This window comes from Podarcis muralis, chromosome 8 (assembly GCF_964188315.1).
Source record: "Podarcis muralis chromosome 8, rPodMur119.hap1.1, whole genome shotgun sequence".
Lineage (NCBI taxonomy): Eukaryota > Metazoa > Chordata > Lepidosauria > Squamata > Lacertidae > Podarcis > Podarcis muralis.
Window position 1 is genome coordinate 38,232,295 of NC_135662.1, and position 18,475 is coordinate 38,250,769.

The following is an 18,475-nucleotide window of genomic DNA, read 5'->3' on the forward strand; positions in this document are numbered from 1 at the left end:
ACATGTGTTTGATTGCAGTGTCACATGGGGGCATAAAAGCTGTGTGTGGGAGTGCTTGATTGGCCATGTGTTTGGGTGGGGCCATGCTTTCTGGGATCTGTGTGCAGATTTGGTAATATGTTGGACTTGCTATGAAAGCCTCGGACATGTCTTTGGGGCTTCACTTGGGCTTCTGCCCTTTTCCTTAGCTGTAGCTCCCACCCCATCCCAGCTGCCACCCAGTGGCTATCACCCTATCCCAGCTCCCACCCCATCCCAGCTGCCACCCAGTGGCACAGAGGATTTTGCGCAGGTGGTTTGCTAGTGCAGATGCTCCCAAGCAGAATCCCATAATTTGCGTTGTTCTTTCCAGTAATGAATATCCATCTTTACTAATGACTGAATTTTGCAAAACTCTTTGTACTTGAGGAAATCATAAATTCAGAGACGCATTTTCCTAAACCTTGTCCTATTCTAGTATTAAAGTCAGCAGCAATTATTATATGAGAGCCTGCAGTTACAGCATAGAGATCAGATGTCACATTATCCAGATTCCTTCAGTTCTTAGATCCCTGAGGAAGAATGTAGACAAGTTGTACAAGAAAGCATGAAATTTCTGCATGGAAGCACAGGAATTGTCTTGCAATTACTAGAGTAAAAGAAGAAGAAGAAGAGGCACTCTCATAGCTGTTTTGTGGTCAGGTAAGGTTTTCTTGCAATGCGATAATGGGCCAAAAGACCCAGGTTGACATGCTGTATTGGAAACATTGCCTGATTCAAATATGATGCCTGAAACATTATTGGGAGAAGAGGTTGAGGTTGTAAATGGCCAAAAGCAAGCCTGCAGCTTCCAACTTCCTTTTTTGTGAGGACTCTTGCTGATATTTCATGTGTTGTTTTTCACCTGATTCTGATACAATGTTTTATATTTTATAGCATTGTTTTATATCTTATAGCTTTATTTTATATCATATTTCACATATTTTAAGAAAAAAAGCATGATTTAAATTTAATAACTTACCTGGAAACCGATATATGGCACGATCAATTATTGTAAAGCACTCTCTCCCTGTCTCCTTGAAAAGTCTAGCGACAAGGAAGAAATAGTCAATAGTACAAACTGGGTGATAAAAGATAATGAGTCGCCACGCTGCATGGTGGCTAACTGTTTCGCCTGGGATCCGCAAGCTCCTATTCGTCGGGATTTGCTGCTGCTGTTGGCACTGTTGGCGCGCGGCAGATCGTGTCCGGAGATATTTCCTCTGCTGCCGCTTGCATTCCCCATTGTTCTGCGCTGGCACGTCATGTTGGGTGGTGCTGGGAGTGTGCGTCAACAGCGGAAAAGCCAGCAAAGGAACCCACAGCTTGGCACATGCAACAGGATGCGTCGTGCAGCTCCCACAACGTTACACGGTGCGCCGTGCATGGCGCCAAAACGGTTAGCTGCCATGTAGTTGGGGCAAGAGCCAACAGCCAATGGGAGCAGGGCCCCTCAGAGCGCCACGGGCTCTTCTGCTGTGGGCAGCTTGGTGCGAGTTTGGGAGCGAGCGTTGGAGTCCGGGGAAGAGCTGCCTGGAGCAGAAGAGTCCGCAGTGCTCCAACAGGCTCTGTTCCACTCGGCTGTCGGTGGCTCGCAGTTGTTTCTTGTACTGAGGCTATCCACTCAATTTAAATTATGTGGTGCGAACACAACACCGAGGAAGACGGAGGGTGGGGAAAACAGTGAGCTGATGGGTGGCAGCATTTTGGAATTCCCTGCAAAGTGCCTCTTTCTGGGGATGTGAAGTGGAATAGCAGCATTGCTGCCAGAGAAGAACAGATGCCGATGGCCAAACCCTGTTATTATTGCCTCTAGAACTTCTTTCCAGTTGGGTTATTGGGGACCATGCCACAGTACACAGCCATTGCATTTTTGTCTACAAATTACTAAGTCATCTGAAAACAGACCTTTACATAGTTGAATTGCATATTTTTTTATTTTACTCTATCTTCACTATATCTTTCAACAAAAAAGTATGGGTAAAGAGACAAAATTGATAAGGGTGGGGGGGCTTTAAACTACAGCTGTTTTGCTTCCAATAATAGCTGTTTTATAGGGAGGAATTTAATTTCTGCTTCTCAGTGTTATAATATCGGAAAAGCTGTAAGTGCTTAATTTCATCTCTGCAAATAGAGAACATCCTAGCTGTGTTTTAAGTTGACAATGTGGAAACAGGCTAAGATTTTCATACAACTGGTTTGTACACACAGAGAGAGACAAGACAGCATTCCTCTCTCTCTATCTGCTGATCCCTGAACAGTAACTGACGGATAACACAACTACTAGCACATTTGCAAAACTAAGCAAGGATCGTTTGTTGAGATTGCAGGGGGTTGACTAGACAACCCGTTGGGCCCCTTCCAACTCTACACTTTATGATTCTATGAACAAAATCTTTTACTTAAATTCCTGGTAAGCCTAAATTGCCTTGACTTTGGTCACCTCTCTCTGAGAGCAGAAGTCTTGTCTGGTGCTCTACTTTTTCATAGGCACATTTCTACCAGTATGGAAACACATCCCTTTATGTGGAGGTTTAAAGAGACTGATGTGGGTGTGCCATCTGTATGAAGAAACCAAGCATTGTGAAAAAGAGAGAAGGCTTGGGGAGACTGCTTCTGGGAAGTTGTGCCTTTTGTAATCAGCGTAATATGGAATCACACCTATAAGAACATTCATAATGCACAATAACATATTGCATCACAGAAAATCAGTTCTTGACTAAGGAATAAAGGTAGGAATTGTACTCGCAACACTCTGTCTGCAATTCAGTCATAGAATCATTAAGAACAAATATCCATGGCTTGTAAAAGCCAAACAGAACCAGAAAACATAAAAAACACATGTATCTTATCTTCACTAGTCACTTCATGAATCACTTGAAGAGTTAAAGCTGATTAAAACTCATTAAAACCACTTTGTTGTTTAGTCATGTTTGACTCTTTGTGACCTCATGGACCACAGGAAGACAGGCACTCCTATCTTCTAAAAGGCAGATAAAAACCAGAGGCCTTCCAGAGAGAGATGATGCCTTGCAAGCTGCTGAGTCCCTTCCAGACACTGTTCTACTTCATTGCCTGACACTCCTAAGAATATGAGGGAGCCCTGTTTGCTCCATGGTTGCCATGGAGACCAGGACCTAGAGGTTTTATGGTCAAGAGCCATGTGTTGCAGCATTTCTGGTCTTTGAACTTGTAGGAGCATAGAGACTGCTCTATAAAAAGTGGAGATAAAGAAGAAAATACAGTTATAAAAGGGGAAATCAGTGAAATTTATAAAATATTCGTAGAAATGGAGGATCAAGAATGTAAGGCTTGGGTCTCCCCCCCCCCCCCACGAGATGACTCCGGCAGTTAATTGTTTAAGATTTATTGGTTCATCAAAAGCCCCGGTTGGACCTCTGCTAATTTCAGTCTTCCTCCAATGAGATAGTTGCTGGAACTGAGCTCCGCCCCCTTTTTCCCCAGCAAGGGAAGGGAGTGGAGAGGATCTCAGCTGGAGCAATGCCAATAATGAGAGACTGACTGCATTCATTTGTCTCTCGCTGTAATGATTGAATAAACTCATTAGTAAGAACTCTTCTTGTTTTTCTCTGCTTCTTGCTGCCACCGGGGGAGGGGGAGGGATAAAATCCCCCAAAGCCTGACAATAAATATAGAAATAAATATATAGATATAGATGTAGATGTAGATATAGATATGTAGATGTAGATAGATATGATCATCATCATATTGTAAACTGCCTGATGAACTTCAGTTTTTAATGAGTCTGTGACTGAATTGCAGGCACTGCATGACAGAGTAAAATGGACCAACATGTATGTATGCGATTATTCCTCTGACTTAACTGACAAACGCATGCTGGACTTGGATCCTTCACCTCCACCTGACAGTATTGAACATGTGCCGGATGCCAGAGACCCTTTGATATCAGAGCATGTCAACCTGGAATTTCTGGGGCACCAAAGCAAGCAATTCATGCTGCATAATTAATGCAGCATGGTGCCAATGGAAGAGCTTTTACTGGAGCAGCACAAGGATTCAATATTATAAACCGAACATGTTCTTAAGGTTTGTGTATTACATCATGTTCCTATCTCATACACATCTTATACTGGGAGAAGCCACCAGCAAATGGAGGTAACACAGTTGTCACAATACCTACCTTTACCCCTTAGTCAATAGCTGGTTATGTGACATGGTTGCTATTGTAGGTGTGACTTTAATTAGAATAATTTTAATTACAAATGGGCACAACCTCTTAGCAGTCTTTTTCACAATGCTTGGTTTCTTCATACAAATGGCACACTCATCACAGTCTCTTTAAAGCACCACAGAAAAGGACCTTTCTCCATAGGGGTGGAAATCAGCCTACGAAAAAGTTCACCAGACAGGACTTCTGCTGCATCCACAGAGAGGTGACTGAAGCAAAGGGAATTTAGACTTACCAGAAATGTAAGTAAAAAAAAATGTTCATAGAATCATAAAGTGTAGAGCTGGAAGGGATTCCAAGGGTCATCTAGTCAACCCTCTTCAATGCAGGAATCTCATCAAAGTCTCTCATTCAGTGGAAAGAAGTTATATGGCTTTAGCAGAAATGTTATAAAGAATTAAGTAAGAATAGATTGTTAACGGGTCAAGATGTAAAATCTAAGGTTAAATTGCATTAAGATAAATTATGGAACTAAATTTGAGAAAGAGGGAAAGGACTTGCTGAAACAACTAATTGAATTAGAATACAAAAAAGGGAGGTGTGAAGAAGTCAAGGAAAAAAGTAAATGAAAGATAAAGACATGAAAATAGTGGATGCCTTTTTTTTCTTTTTAAAATGTTTTTGTTCTTATATGTTTTTGTTTTTTGTTTTTTATTGTTTTGTTGTATTGTTGTTTTTTATTGTATTTTCTTATTTTTGAAGTATTGTAACCTTTTATTTTTTGCTTTTCTTTTTTCTGTAATTGTTAAACTTTAATAAATATCTTTAAAAAAAACAAAAAAACAAAGTCTCTCATTCAGTCTGAAACCATACTAGACCCTGCTTCATTTGCAAATGTCCTAGTAGTTGTATTATTTGTCACTTCCTGTGCAGGAGTCAGCAGAGAGAGAGAGAGAGAGAGAGAGAGAGAGAGAGAGAGAGAGAGAGATGCTGTCTGTGTGTCTCTCTCTCTGTGTTTGTGTGCGTGTAAAAACTAGTTGTATGAACATCTTAGCCTGTTTCCACACTGTCAACATAAAACACAGCTAGGATGTTAATTTCTTTTAGTCAGGGTTGATTTGAAGCTGGGATAGATATGGATGGTAGCTAATGTCAAGTGTACACTACTGTCCAAGCCAACAGTGGGAAAGCATTGCATGCAGACTCAAATATATGTGAGATAAAAACATTTTGTTTCAGTTGAAACAGTGCCCCCGTGGAATTCACCATTCCTCAAATACCAGTAATGAGGGCTTCCCCATTCTTAGCAAGGGTGGGTGGAAAGGATCTTATTAAATAAAATAATAATAATAATAATAATAATAATAATAATAATAATAATAATAATTTTTATTAATTTTCAATTAAGAACATCCAATTAAGAACAAATCAAATCAAATCATAATCCAATTCAAAAACAAAACAAAAAACAAATTATGGTACAATCTGAATTATTAATTATTAAATTTCACATGGACTTCCCATATTCTGGACTTCTGAAGAACTCATCTCACATAATGATATTTCTGCCCTCTTCTTGTTCTCATATTTTCCACATTCTGATCTTAAACTCTCAAAGTCCTCAGTCACTGGCTAATCGATTCTCAGTCATGTTAAAAAATCATATATCCTTTCATCTGTCAGGCGTAGTTTAATTTGTATATATACTGTGTGTGTGTGTGTGTGTGTGTGTGCGTGTGTGCGCGCGCGCGCATGTGTGTGTGTGTATTTCCTTTGTCTGTTTGCCAAGGAAGCTTTCCCTGGCTCACTCTTATCTTCCAGTTCTGGCTCTTGTCCAAGCCTTCCATTTGAAGTTTTATGATGCAGTAAATTCCCAAGTTGTTGAGTTGTTAAGCATACTGTTCGCAAATATATGTAGCAATTAAAATGGAAAATATTCCACAGATATAAATCATTTGGCAATTGATCAGCTTTTCCAGGGACCACACAAGTCTCCCCTCTAGGGAGGGGAGTTGCTAGACACCCGTTTCGCTTTCTTTCCCACCCATAAAGAAGAAAAACCTGCAAACAGGTGCACTGTATGTTGTGGGATATTTCACAAATTATTGTCTCAGATCATTGTAGAATCAGCCAAAAGATGTTCCCCACTCCCACGAAAGAGGGAGGAATTCACTTTTTTTCCATCCTGCGTCACAGCTATCAAGCACCATCTTGTTCCGCTCATTTATCTTTGTCAAGTAAGGTAAGCAGTAAGGTTTACTGTCGTACCATGTCTGTTCAACTTCCAAAACATTTGAAAACCAAAGCAAGGCTTCCAATTGGCTGCAGAAAGCTCCTGCAGCCAATCAGAAGCCGTGGAAGCCCCACTAGACGTTCGGCTTCCCAGAACGTTTGAGAACTAAGCTATTTGCAAACCAAGGTACAACTGATCTAAGACAAACCACAGCAGTGAAATTTATTTTTTCGTGGCTCTCGGGGGTGAGGAACTAGAGCACTTATGGCTTTTTCAGGTATTACTTTATCCTATCACACAGCTACTATAGGCACAAACCCCCCCACCACCAATCTTGTCTATTTTCTTATACCATTAAGTTGAAAAATGTAGTGAAGATAGAGTAGAATCAAAAATATACAATTCGACTATGTAAAACTAATGGATGTTAAGATGACTTAGTAAGTTGAAGACAAAAATGTGATGGCTGAGTATTGTGGCATGATCTCCAATAACCCAACTGGAAAGAAGTTCTAGAGGCAGTTAAAACGGTTTGGCCATCGGCATCTGTTCTTATCTGGCAGCAGTGCTGTTTTCCATTTCACATCCCCAGAAAGAGACATTTTGCGGTGTATCCCCAAATGCTGCTACCCTTCAGCTCACTTTTCTACCCACCCTCAATCTTGTTCAGTGTTGCGTTTGCACCACACAATTTAAGTCGAGTGGTTAGGCTCAGCATAGGGAACAACTGTGTAGCAAAGTTAGTTTTTACTTTGGGGGCACAAAGACACTGAAAAAACACACTCTACAGCCCAGAGAGCATTTTGACTTATAAAGTCCTTGATGAGGCAAAGTCGACACAGTAAGAGCAAAGTCCAGTTGTTAACGAAGACCTGCAACTGCCAGAGTTCTCTCAGTCAAAAGTCTTGCAATGTGTCCAAATTCCTTCAGATTAAATCTTCACAAAGTTCTCCACTTTTTAACTGGATCATTCCAACAGTCTCCATGTCTCTCTTTAGGGGGCAGGGAACCATTTATGCTGACTCAAAGAGAAGTAACCCTTTCCCACTTTCCTTAATACTTCAGCAGTGGAATGAAACCAGCTTGCTTTACATCAAATAAATGATGGAGTCATACATTTGTAATGTTGTACATCCCCATGATGGATGCTGGAAAAACAATACGTCTACTTGGCAAGTTACAGTGGGGAAAACTAGGAAAATATTAAATCACATGAGATTTCATGTAATCATGAATGCTTCTGGGATGACAGTTCAAACTAATGTACTGCATTTTCTGTTTTCCAGGTAAACAGTTGAAAAAAATACCATCACAACTGAGGAAATTTCCACTTCATATATTTCTTTCATTGGCATACACGTGGTGCTTCAGATTAGGAAACCATGAGCTGGTTTTCTCAAATTCTTGAAAACTGGATCAGTGTTTCTTATTTGGAAGAATATCGGACCTTAGTGGTTCACCCTTTGTGGTTACTTAAGCTTCTGATTTTACTTTATTCACCATTCATATGTACGGTTTTGTGTCTCTGGGCTCTCTCATTTGTGTTACATATTTACAAGAAGATTAATAACCAGCAAGAAAGTGATGTTAGCAAATTTTGGGAAAAACCAAGGAAAATTATTGCTCAAGTTTGTGATATAACTGGAAAGATATGGTATGGTGAGTAAGCTTTCTTTCATTCCAATAATTCAGTCTTATCAGCTTCTATACTTTCATAGGATTGAGCATCAGAATTTCAGACTTGAGACATTGGGACAATAGTTGCTACAGTGCATCAGGAGTGGACCTCTAAACCCACTTTAGAGTCACCACAGCTCCAAGCTGGCCTTGGCTCCATATGGATCAAAAGAAAGGCATGGAATTTTTTTTACGTAATAAGCAATCAAAACGAAAAGCAAAACATATTATGAGGTATGAAATTAAGATATATTACAGAAGAAAGGGTCACCTGGTGGCTGCATAAACACCATACATTTAATCACATTGAAAGCATGCCTCCTCTCCAAAAGAAACCAGGAGAATGTTGCTTACACCTCACAGAGCTATAATTAGCAAAGCTCTTTAAAAATAGTTTCATGGATTGTGGCAAGAGAAGGGGGTTGGGTTTAAACGTGTAGTGAGTACGCAGCGAATGTAATGAGTATATCATCGTGCAGTGAGACTTTGATGGTGCCATTTTCCAGAGCATGGTAAACCACTAGGTAACTCTGAAACATAAACTCTGGACACAAACCATGGAATCTGCCAGCGTAGGATGTGGTGATGGCTGCTAATTTGGATGGACACTGCGAAAAACCGGATGATGGAATACAGAGAGCTTTGGCTTGATCAAGAGGATCCATCTTATGTTCTCATCGCTTCCCAGAGTGATGTTGCTTTAGAAGTTGAAGCATAAATCAGAAATACATTACTAAAACCAAATTTGGGTCATAAGGATGAAACCCTGTGGCTACTTAGGACATTGGTCAAGGGTGCATCTGTCTGGGAAACTGTTTTCTCACTTTGTATAATAATAATAATAATAATAATAATAATAATAATAATAATAATAATAATAATTTATTATTTATACCCCGCCCATCTGGCTGGGCCTCCCCAGCCACTCTGGGTGGCTTCCATAAAAACCACAAATACCATAAAATATCACACGTTAAAAACTTCCCTGAACAGGGCTGCCTTAAGATGTCTTCTGAATGTCAGGTAGTTGTTTATCGCTTTGACATCTGCTGGAAGGGCGTTAAACAGGGTGGGCGCCACTACCGAGAAGGCCCTCTGCCTGGTTCCCTGTAGCCTCACTTCTCGCAATGAGGGAACCGCCAGCAGGCCCTCGGCGCTGGACCTCAGCATCCGGGCAGAATGATGGGGGTGGAGACGCTCCTTCAGGTATACTGGACCGAGGCCGTTTAGGGCTTTAAAGGTCAGCACCAACACTTTGAATTGTGCTCGGAAACATACTGGGAGCCAATGTAGGTCCTTCAAGACCGGTGTTATATGGTCTCGGCGGCCGCCCCCAGTCACCAGTCTAGCTGCCGCATTCTGAATTAGTTGTAGTTTCCGAGTCACCTTCAAAGGTAGTCCCACGTAGAGTGCATTGCAGTAGTCCAAGCGGGAGATAACCAGAGCATGTACCACTCTAGTGAGACAGTCTGCAGGCAGATAGGGTCTCAGCCTACGTACCAGATGGAGCTGGTAAACAGCTGCCCTGGACACAGATTTGACCTGTGCCTCCATGGACAGCTGTGAGTCCAGAATGACTCCCAGGCTGCGCACCTGGTCCTTCAGGGGCACAGTTACCCCATTCAGGACCAGGGAATCCTCCACACCTGCCCGCGTCCTGTCCCCCAAAACAGTACTTCTGTCTTGTCAGGATTCAACCTCAATCTGTTAGCCGCCATCCAACCTCCAACCGCCTCCAGGCACTCACACAGGACCTTCACTGCCTTCACTGGTTCTGATTTAAAAGAGAGGTAGAGCTGGGTATCATCCGCATACTGATGAACACCCAGCCCAGATCCCTTGATGATCTCTCCCAGCGGCTTCATGTAGATGTTGAAGAGCATGGGGGAGAGGACCGAACCCTGAGGCACCCCACAAGTGAGGGCCCAGGGGTCTGAACACTCATCCCCCACCACCACTTTCTGAACCCGGCCTAGGAGGAAGGAGCGGAACCACTGTATAACAGTGCCCCCAGCTCCCAGCCCCTGAAGACGGTCCAGAAGGATGTTATGGTCGATGGTATCAAACGCCGCTGAGAGATCCAGCAGAACTAGGAAACAGCTCTCACCTTTGTCCCTAGCCCGCCGGAGATCATCAACCAGTGCGACCAAGGCAGTTTCAGTCCCATGATGAGGCCTGAATCCCGACTGGAAGGGATCCAAATGGTCCGCTTCTTCCAGGCGTGCCTGGAGTTGTTCGGCAACCGCTCGCTCAATCACCTTGCCCAAGAAGGGCAGATTTGAGACTGGGCGATAGTTGGCCATCGTGGCCGCATCTAAGGATGGTTTTTTAAGAAGCGGTTTAATAACCGCCTCTTTCAGCGGGTCTGGGAAGGCTCCCTCACGGAGGGAAGCATTCACCACCCCACGAAGCCCATCGCCCAGTCCTTCCTGGCTAGCTTTTATAAGCCAGGATGGGCAAGGATCCAGGAGACAGGTGGTTGGTTTCACTCGTCCAAGCAGCCTGTCCACATCCTCGGAGGTAACAGATTGGAATTGATCCCACTCAACTTGACTAGACAGAACTCTAGCACTCTCCCGCCCCGGCCGTGCTCCCACGGTGGAGTCTACCTCCTTCTGAATCTGAGCGATTTTATCTGCAAAAAACTTTGCAAAATCATTGCAGGAGAATGTGTGGCCCGTACTGGGCCCCAATGTTGCAGGTGGTTCCGCTAAATTGTGAACCACCTGAAAAAGTCTCCTGCTGCTGTTTTCTGCAGATGCAATAGAGGCGGTGAAGAAATTCTTCTTCGCCGTCGCTATCGCCACTTGGTAGGCTCGACGTTGAGCTCTAACCTGTGTCCAGTCAGATTCGGAATGAGTTATCCGCCACCGGCGCTCTAGCCGTCTCAACGATTGTTTCATTGCCCTCAGCTCCGTGGAAAACCACGGGGCTGTCCGGGCTCCATGCAATCGGAGAGGGCGCTTCGGAGCCAAACAGTCAATAGCCCTGGTTAACTCCACATTCCAGCGGGCCACCAGGGAATCAGCTGAAAGGCCATCAACATGGGATAAAGCATCCCCTACCACTCTCTGGAAACCATTTGGATCCATTAAGTGGCAGGGGCGGACCATCCGAATTGGTCCCACCTCCCTGCAGAGGGGATGGGTCGCAGAGAAGTCCAGTTGCACCAGGAAGTGATCTGACCATGGCACTTCTTTCGTTTCGCTTTTACTTAGTGTCAGATCACCAACATCCATAGAGGTAAACACCAGGTCCAAGGCATGTCCGTGGCTATGGGTTGGGCCAGACTTATTCAGGGACAGCCCCATGGAGGCCATGCTTTCCACGAAGTCCCGAGCGGCCCCTTGTAAGGTCGTGTCGGCATGGATGTTAAAATCCCCTAGGACGACCAGGCTAGGTGTCTCCAGGAGAACATCCGCCACGACCTGAAGCAGCTCGGGCAGGGAATCCTTGGTGCAGCAGGGAGGTCGGTACACCAAAAGGAATCCTGTACTGCCCCTATTGCCCAACTTCCAGAACATGCACTCGGAAAACTGGGTCTTCCCAATAGGATGCCTGGTGCAAACTAATGACTTCCTAAAAATCACTGCAACCACCCCTCCCCGCCCACATGACCTGGGTTGCTGTGCGTAAGAGAAACCTGGTGGACAAGCAGCGGCAAGAACAGGCCCATCTGCTTCATCCAACCAAGTCTCTGTTACACATGCCAGGTCAAGTCCTCCATCCATGATCAAGTCATGGATGGCAGTGGTCTTATGAATCATTGATCTGGCATTGCACAGCAGCACCTTCAGGTCATGTGGGTATCCCTTGCTGATTCTAGTATCCATCCGGTCAGGACCGGACCCGGAGGCAGGAATAGTCCTCAGACAACGACTAAACCTGCCCCCTCTGTAAAGTGATTCAGAGAATGGTCTGAAGATATGAGTATTATAACACATCTAAATGCTTAAAGGAGATTGAGAGAGTGTCACAGTTTTAGCTTACTCAAAGACTAGGCAAAAATGTTTTCACCTGCACCCAAAAGTAAGCAAGAAAGGAATATTCCAGCAGAGGAGAATACCATTTGTTCTGGGATCACAACAGAGAAAGTCTTGATCTGTATAGATGACAAACTAGCATCCAGAACACTGAAACATATAGGAGAGGTTTTTACCTGATCTTAAATTTCAGTTTTCTGAACTGCACTGTTTTCCTCCAATAAAAGATTGCAATATTTCATTTATTTTTCACAAAGTAATATTTATTTGTGGCATTTTGTATTATTTCCAGGTTATGAAGTTATTGGCATGGAACATCTCCGTAAAGGACCAGGGATTATTGTTTATTATCACGCAGTCGCTGCTATTGACTATTCATTTCTTGTCGCTAAACTTTTTAAGGAGGCACAGAGAGAGTGCTTTTCAGTCATTAATAGTGGCATATATCAGTTACCAGGTAAATTATTAAATTCAAATCATGCTTTTTATCAAAAAATATGTGAAATGTGACATAAAACAATGCTATAAAATATAAAACCATGTATCAGGCAAACAGGTGAAAAACAACATACAAATAAAATATCAGCAAGATGATGGATGTGACCATGGGGAATGTAAGGAAAAATAAAACTCGTAACCAAGTGTTGATATTTCATTGTATCCTACCTATGCTGTTGGGGCAATCCTCTCAAAGCATGCCTCACTTCATTTCCCAGTGACAAGTTGCCCTGACAGATTCCCATCTGAGTTACAACAATGGATGAGCCCAGAATGAGATGGAGTGTTCACACAAAAAAGAAAGTTGGAAACTGCAGGCTTCCTTTTGGCCATTTACAGCCTCAACCTCTTCTTCCAATAATATTTCAGGCATCTTATTTGAATCAGGCTATGTTTCCAACACAGCATGTCGACCTTTGTCTTTTGGCCCATGATCACAGATTGCAGGAATACCTTGTCTGACCTCATAACAGCTATGAGATTACTTTCTACACTCTTCCTCAGGGATCTAAGAAATGGGGCCAACTGCATAATGTGACATCTGATTTCTGTGCTGTAACTGCATATGATTGCTTCTGACTTTAATGCCAGAATAGGACAAGGTGTAGGAAACTGGGTCTCCAACTTGATGATTTCTTCAGGTACAAAGATACCAGAAAACAGGGCCCCACCCGAACACATGGCCAATCAAGCACTTCCACACAAATCTTTTATGCCCCCATGTGACACTGCAATCAAACCCATGTGACACCCTTGCTGGAGTGTTCATGGCCCTCCACTGCCACTCCCCACACATCATCTTCCTCTGCATGCACACAGCAGCCACAGCAAGGAACTCTGACACCACCAAAGGGTCATTTAAATAAGGAAGAAAGGAAGTACAGGGCCCCCAAATGCCCAGTAGCACAGAGTGCTCTGTTTGGGGGTGAATTTGCCCATTGGGTGAATTAACGCAGCATATAATCTCTACCCAGTTACCTGTGCATGAAAAGATGAACTTATGTTGGTGTAGGCAGGATTCAACCAGCATGGGCTCATCTGTGCCATGTGTGTATCTGTCTCTCTGTGCATGCCACAAGGCACTGTGGCCTGTATTTTTATCATAATGCAAACTTGAATGTCATTCTGTTGTACTACAGACTTGACTTGTGGAATGCTTGTCTAAAAAGGTGGCCACCTCGGGGCTTCCGGGTTGGCGCCAGCGCCGAGTGGCGGATTCCCTCTGAGCTCCGGAGGGAGTCTGCTCGACAGGGGTCGGGTCCTGCCGCGCCGGCGACGCGGGGACCCTCAAAAACCACGGGCGCGGATGCCCGTGGACTTGGTGACTCGGCGGCCACCGATAGTGCCCTCCCGACCCGCGAAGGAGCCTTTTTAAAGGCTACGGAGTGGGGGACGGGGAGTGGCACGGTGCTGCGAGTCTACTGCTTCCCCTGCCGAGCGAAGCCGCATGCCATTCGACGGAGAGTGCTGACTTCTTCTTCTGGAAATCTGGACTTAAATTAAAAACAACAACCCGTGAGTAATTTGGAAATTGTATTTAAAAAATTTTTTATTGGATTCGGCACGAGCAGGGGGAGGTGCAAAGAGGACGTCCGTCTCCCCCCCATTGTAAACATTTCAAAGCAAGGATTTGACAACCAAGATCGAGAGAGGAGCTTTTGTTTTGGATAAAAGTTATTAATTGCATGGATTGACAATATAAGTGATTGTGCTGGAGGAGAAGAGTTAATATTTCGATTAAAGTGCCACCCCACCCCCCAAGACCGGGAGCGATCCGCGAGAGGAGCCTGCTGAGGAGACATAGAAGACTTTGACAGCTGTCAAATTAGCTGTCAAAGTTGGAAAAATAGAGAACTTTATTTCTGACGTTCTTGCCGGTTACATTGGACATAATATAGTTACAAGTTGCTGAAAATAAATAAGGACTGAAACAAATTAATTTGGCCTTTGGGTTTGAAGTGAAAGGAATACTGAATAACCAGAATCCCTCTAGAGGGGATTCAGGGACACTACAAGAATGGAAATAGGCCGGAAAATACTAGCGGACCTGGATGAGGTTGCCTTTCTCGTGGGAAAGTTACAAAGGATGTATGAGCAAGGCCATGTTTTGTCTACAAGCGCCATAACTTTCGAGTCAACAATAAATGCACCTACTGAGTTGGAAAAGAACCTGACGTACAAAACCCAGGCAGCAGAACAAGGAAAGAACTTAGGCAAAATTGAGGAAGTGGAAGAAGTGGAAGAAGATGCTGATCAGAAGGAGCAGGAAGGAGGGGCTGCAATGCTGCAGAGGGCAATGGTGAGCCGGAGGCCTGCTAAGATGGAGATTACAAATTTGATCAAGGTGGGACACTTGGATTTAAAAATATTAAGAAGCAAGATTTGAGCTCCACCTTTAAACATGGAGGCCTGGCTGGAAAGATCATGGAAATTATAGGGATTGTGCCCCTCCGAGCCTTGGTGTCAAATACAAAGGACTTTCAAAGAAACCGGCAGAGAGGGACTGAAAGAGATTTAAGAGCCTCAGATGTGAGGTTGCCAGGCTGACAGTAGATGGACTAATGGACAATGGTTTTGGGATCGAAGCCGGGGAAGGGAGGGTGGGGTCTGGAAATCCAAAGGCTGTTTGATATCTTTTATTTCTTTTTTAAATTTCTGCTGTTATTAGTATAAAGATGGGGAATCCGTGGAAGGGAAACTGGGCTGATCTTAGGAAGGAAATTTTAAGTATAAAGGGTTAATGTATAATAAGCAAAAAGCTGATATGTAAATTGAATTAAACATAATAAATAAATTAAGGTTAAAAAGTTAGGGATAAGAACTTGCTAGATAAATATCTGGATGTGGAATACAAGAAGGGGAGGTGAGGGGAAGTTCTGGAAAAAATGTTATTGAAAATTTGGAATTGTAAAGGGGGAAATTTTCTTTTTTGTTCTTTCCCCCCCCCTTTTAATCTTTTGTATTACTTGAAACTTTAATAAATATTATTTAAAAAAAATAAAAATAAAAAATAAAAAGGTGGCCACCTCAGCACTTCCACGAAAACCTACTTGAAAAGGATTGGCACAGAACTATGCTTGTGATCTGTAACAGTGCAATATCTTTGGAATAATGACACTTGAATAGCGTCCACAATATTTCCTAAATAAGCGTTATATAAAATGCATTTTCTTTCTATTTGGGGCTTTTTTTTCCAGGGCTGAAGATACTTTTTAATTCCATCAATTTGAAAGATTTCAATAAAGCTGAATGTGTGGAAATTTTGAAGAAAGGCCATTTAGTGGGCATTTCCCCTGGTGGAGGTAGAGAATCAAAATTTAGTAATGACTACAATATAATGTGGGGTAACCGCACAGGTTTCGCTCGGGTAGCTTTGGAGGCGAAAGTGGTGAGTGATCTTTGTGCAATTTGCATTGCCTTCACGATTATCCTAGATAAGACTTAATGTGTTGACATCCTCGATCTAGCATCCTAAGTAGTTGAGGACGGCTAACATCCTGTTTAGGGGTCAAATGATATCTGGAGTTTCAAGTATTTCCTACCCCTGCTTTTTTATTAAAAAAAGCTATTGAAATCACTTACATTTAAAAAGAAAAATAGCTTTTTTCCTCTTCAATTCTTGAAAATCTGGGGGACAGCATGTGCAATTTGAAGTCAGTTGCGTCTGGCTTGTCACTGTAATGCCAGATGGGGAGCATTATTCCTAGTCCTTAACCAAAATAAAGGTGGGGCAGGTGGGGTGAAGTAATTCTCCAGTTCTCACCTTTCTTTTGATTTTGTATTTCTTCTTTCATTCTTTCAGCCCATCATCCCTATGTTTACCCAAAACGCTTGTGAAACATTCAGGAACATTGGAAAGTCAAGTGAGAAAAATATATTATATTCCTTGGTTGATCAAGAGATCTAATATCAGGCAATAAACAGATTAATAATATACAATGATATTTTTAAAAAATCTATTTCGTACCTACTAGTAGTTTATTCAGTGTACACTTATCTGCAAAAGTTGTGCTGTCTCTTAAAAAATATGCACTCAAATTATTTAACCTCATCTCTGGGATGGATTGATTGGGATTGCTAAAAATTCAGAACGCCAACTAATTTCAAATTTGATATGGGATCGCTTTTTTACAGACTCTTTTCCCTTTCATACATAGGGCTGACAAGATGGTTATATGAGAAAACACGACTTATCTGCCTTCCCATATATGGGCCATTTCCAGTGAAACTGAGGACATATATTGGAGAACCCATCCCATATGATCCAAATATAACAGCTGCAGAGCTGGCTGAAAAAGTAAGTTAACTCTACACAAGCAAGTAAAAAAGCAGAATATTGTTTTCCTGTTGGTTTCTCTTTTTCAGTTCTATAAAATGGTTTCTGCCTACTGACTGGCTCATTCTATACGACCAGAGATCGGGTTCATTATATTGACTTTTGTGCATTATGTTCATCACTCAGCTTTCCCGCTCCGTAAATTGTTGAGACCATGAAAAGCCTATGCATTTTATGCACAAAGATCTGCTCATGCAATAGGACTTCTTCTGCCCACCATATGCCCCAGAATCTGCCCCAGAGGGTTCCTCCAAGCCCCCTCCCCGGTGGGGGACCCAGTAAGCACTGTACGCTCTTAAGCCTTGGTAAAACTATTACTGAAGAACTTCTAATGTTTGTGTGACTTATTGCAACTCTGCACATGAATGTGACTCCATTCTACTCTGCTATTTTCACCCATGCCCTGCTGAGGCATGGAACCAGGAGGTGACTTATTTCTGTCACTAGCCCTGTCACACATTGCCATTCTAAGCGAATAGTGAATATATAGTGAAATATAACTCAATAGCATTTCTGCAGTTTTCCTCACATAGCTGGAGGTAACAACCGTGCAGGAAAACTAATACGTACCAAGCAGCCCAAGGCACTTATGTTTGGTTGTATCTCTGCCATTCTCATACAGTGCTCTTGGTAAACATAAAGAGAGTGGGCTGGATTCACTGACAGATGAGCAGTTTCCTAGTGGGGGTTCCTCACCCTGGCTGCTCTGGCCCAACCCTCCATGTTGAAGAAGCCACTTTTGACAGTTGGGAGACAAGGACTATCATGCAACACATCTCAGTCTACAAAGTCATTTACGTATCCCAGAAAGAAGTTACATATTGTGCTTCTATATCTGGAATAAATGTGTTGCCTCTGGTTTTGATCCCTTTATCATCACAGATATTAATAACTGTGAACACCTATTTAGCAATATATTCCTATAACACAATGTATTCCTTTGTTCTTCTTTCAACAGGCAAAGACTGCAATTGAAAATCTTCGGGATAAATACCAAAAAAGACCAGGAAATATCTTAAGAGCTCTTTCAGAACGATTTGATAAGCATTACAAAGCTAACTAGTCCATATAAAACAGTTGCAGTGTTTCTGACAAGATGTCTGTTATAGGAAGCATTAATAATTATGTTATTAAAGCTAAGCTGATATACACAGAATTGTGCTGGATTGTTTATTAATTATCTGGAAGGGACCCTAGCTCAGGAACCCAGCACCTGCTGTGTGTTCAGAAGGTCCTAGGTTTTCAAAGACATACGAGTGCTTTCTTGCCCTATCCTGCAATACTCCCAGAATGCCCCTTTTATGATGGGAAGCAAGTGCTTAACTGAAACATGAAATAATATTACAAGTGAAAGAGTAATGTCTCTTTTATTCACATCTCTTTTATGTTTATAGACATAAGCTTTCACTTGGTTTGAACCTGTGGGCTGCAGACCTCTGTAGGTACACAGAGTTATCCCAAGGGGTCAACAAAGCAGCTGTGGCTGGCTGGTCCTGGTCAAGGGCCCAGGAACTCAGAGGCCTGTTCGTCTAGCACCCATTGGGCTGGCTTTCTCCCAATAGGATGTCTGTGGAGGAAGG

The 18,475-nt window shown here is 42.7% G+C and overlaps 2 protein-coding genes across 2 annotated transcripts in view; one reads left to right on the plus strand and one right to left on the minus strand.

Moving 5' to 3' along the window:
- Nucleotides 1-18,475, minus strand: part of XKR4 (XK related 4) — a 354,573-nt gene that overhangs the window by 3,080 nt on the left and 333,018 nt on the right. The gene's annotated exons all lie outside the window — the stretch shown is intronic.
- Nucleotides 7,637-18,039, plus strand: LOC114601328 (DGAT1/2-independent enzyme synthesizing storage lipids-like). The gene is made up of 6 exons (XM_077933016.1): nt 7,637-8,060; nt 12,354-12,518; nt 15,757-15,947; nt 16,362-16,422; nt 16,717-16,856; nt 17,854-18,039. Exons 1-6 carry the CDS (start codon nt 7,784-7,786, stop codon nt 17,956-17,958), a joined length of 939 nt encoding a protein of 312 aa, XP_077789142.1. The 5' UTR covers nt 7,637-7,783; the 3' UTR covers nt 17,959-18,039.

Bases quoted from the DNA above. Each gene is read 5' to 3' on its own strand.
- LOC114601328 (XM_077933016.1), top strand. From the start codon at position 7,784: ATGAGCTGGTTTTCTCAAATTCTTGAAAACTGGATCAGTGTTTCTTAT. The intron at 8,061-12,353 runs GTGAGTAAGCTT...TATTATTTCCAG, and splicing joins AACTGGAAAGATATGGTATG to GTTATGAAGTTATTGGCATG. The intron at 15,948-16,361 runs GTGAGTGATCTT...TCATTCTTTCAG, and splicing joins TAGCTTTGGAGGCGAAAGTG to CCCATCATCCCTATGTTTAC.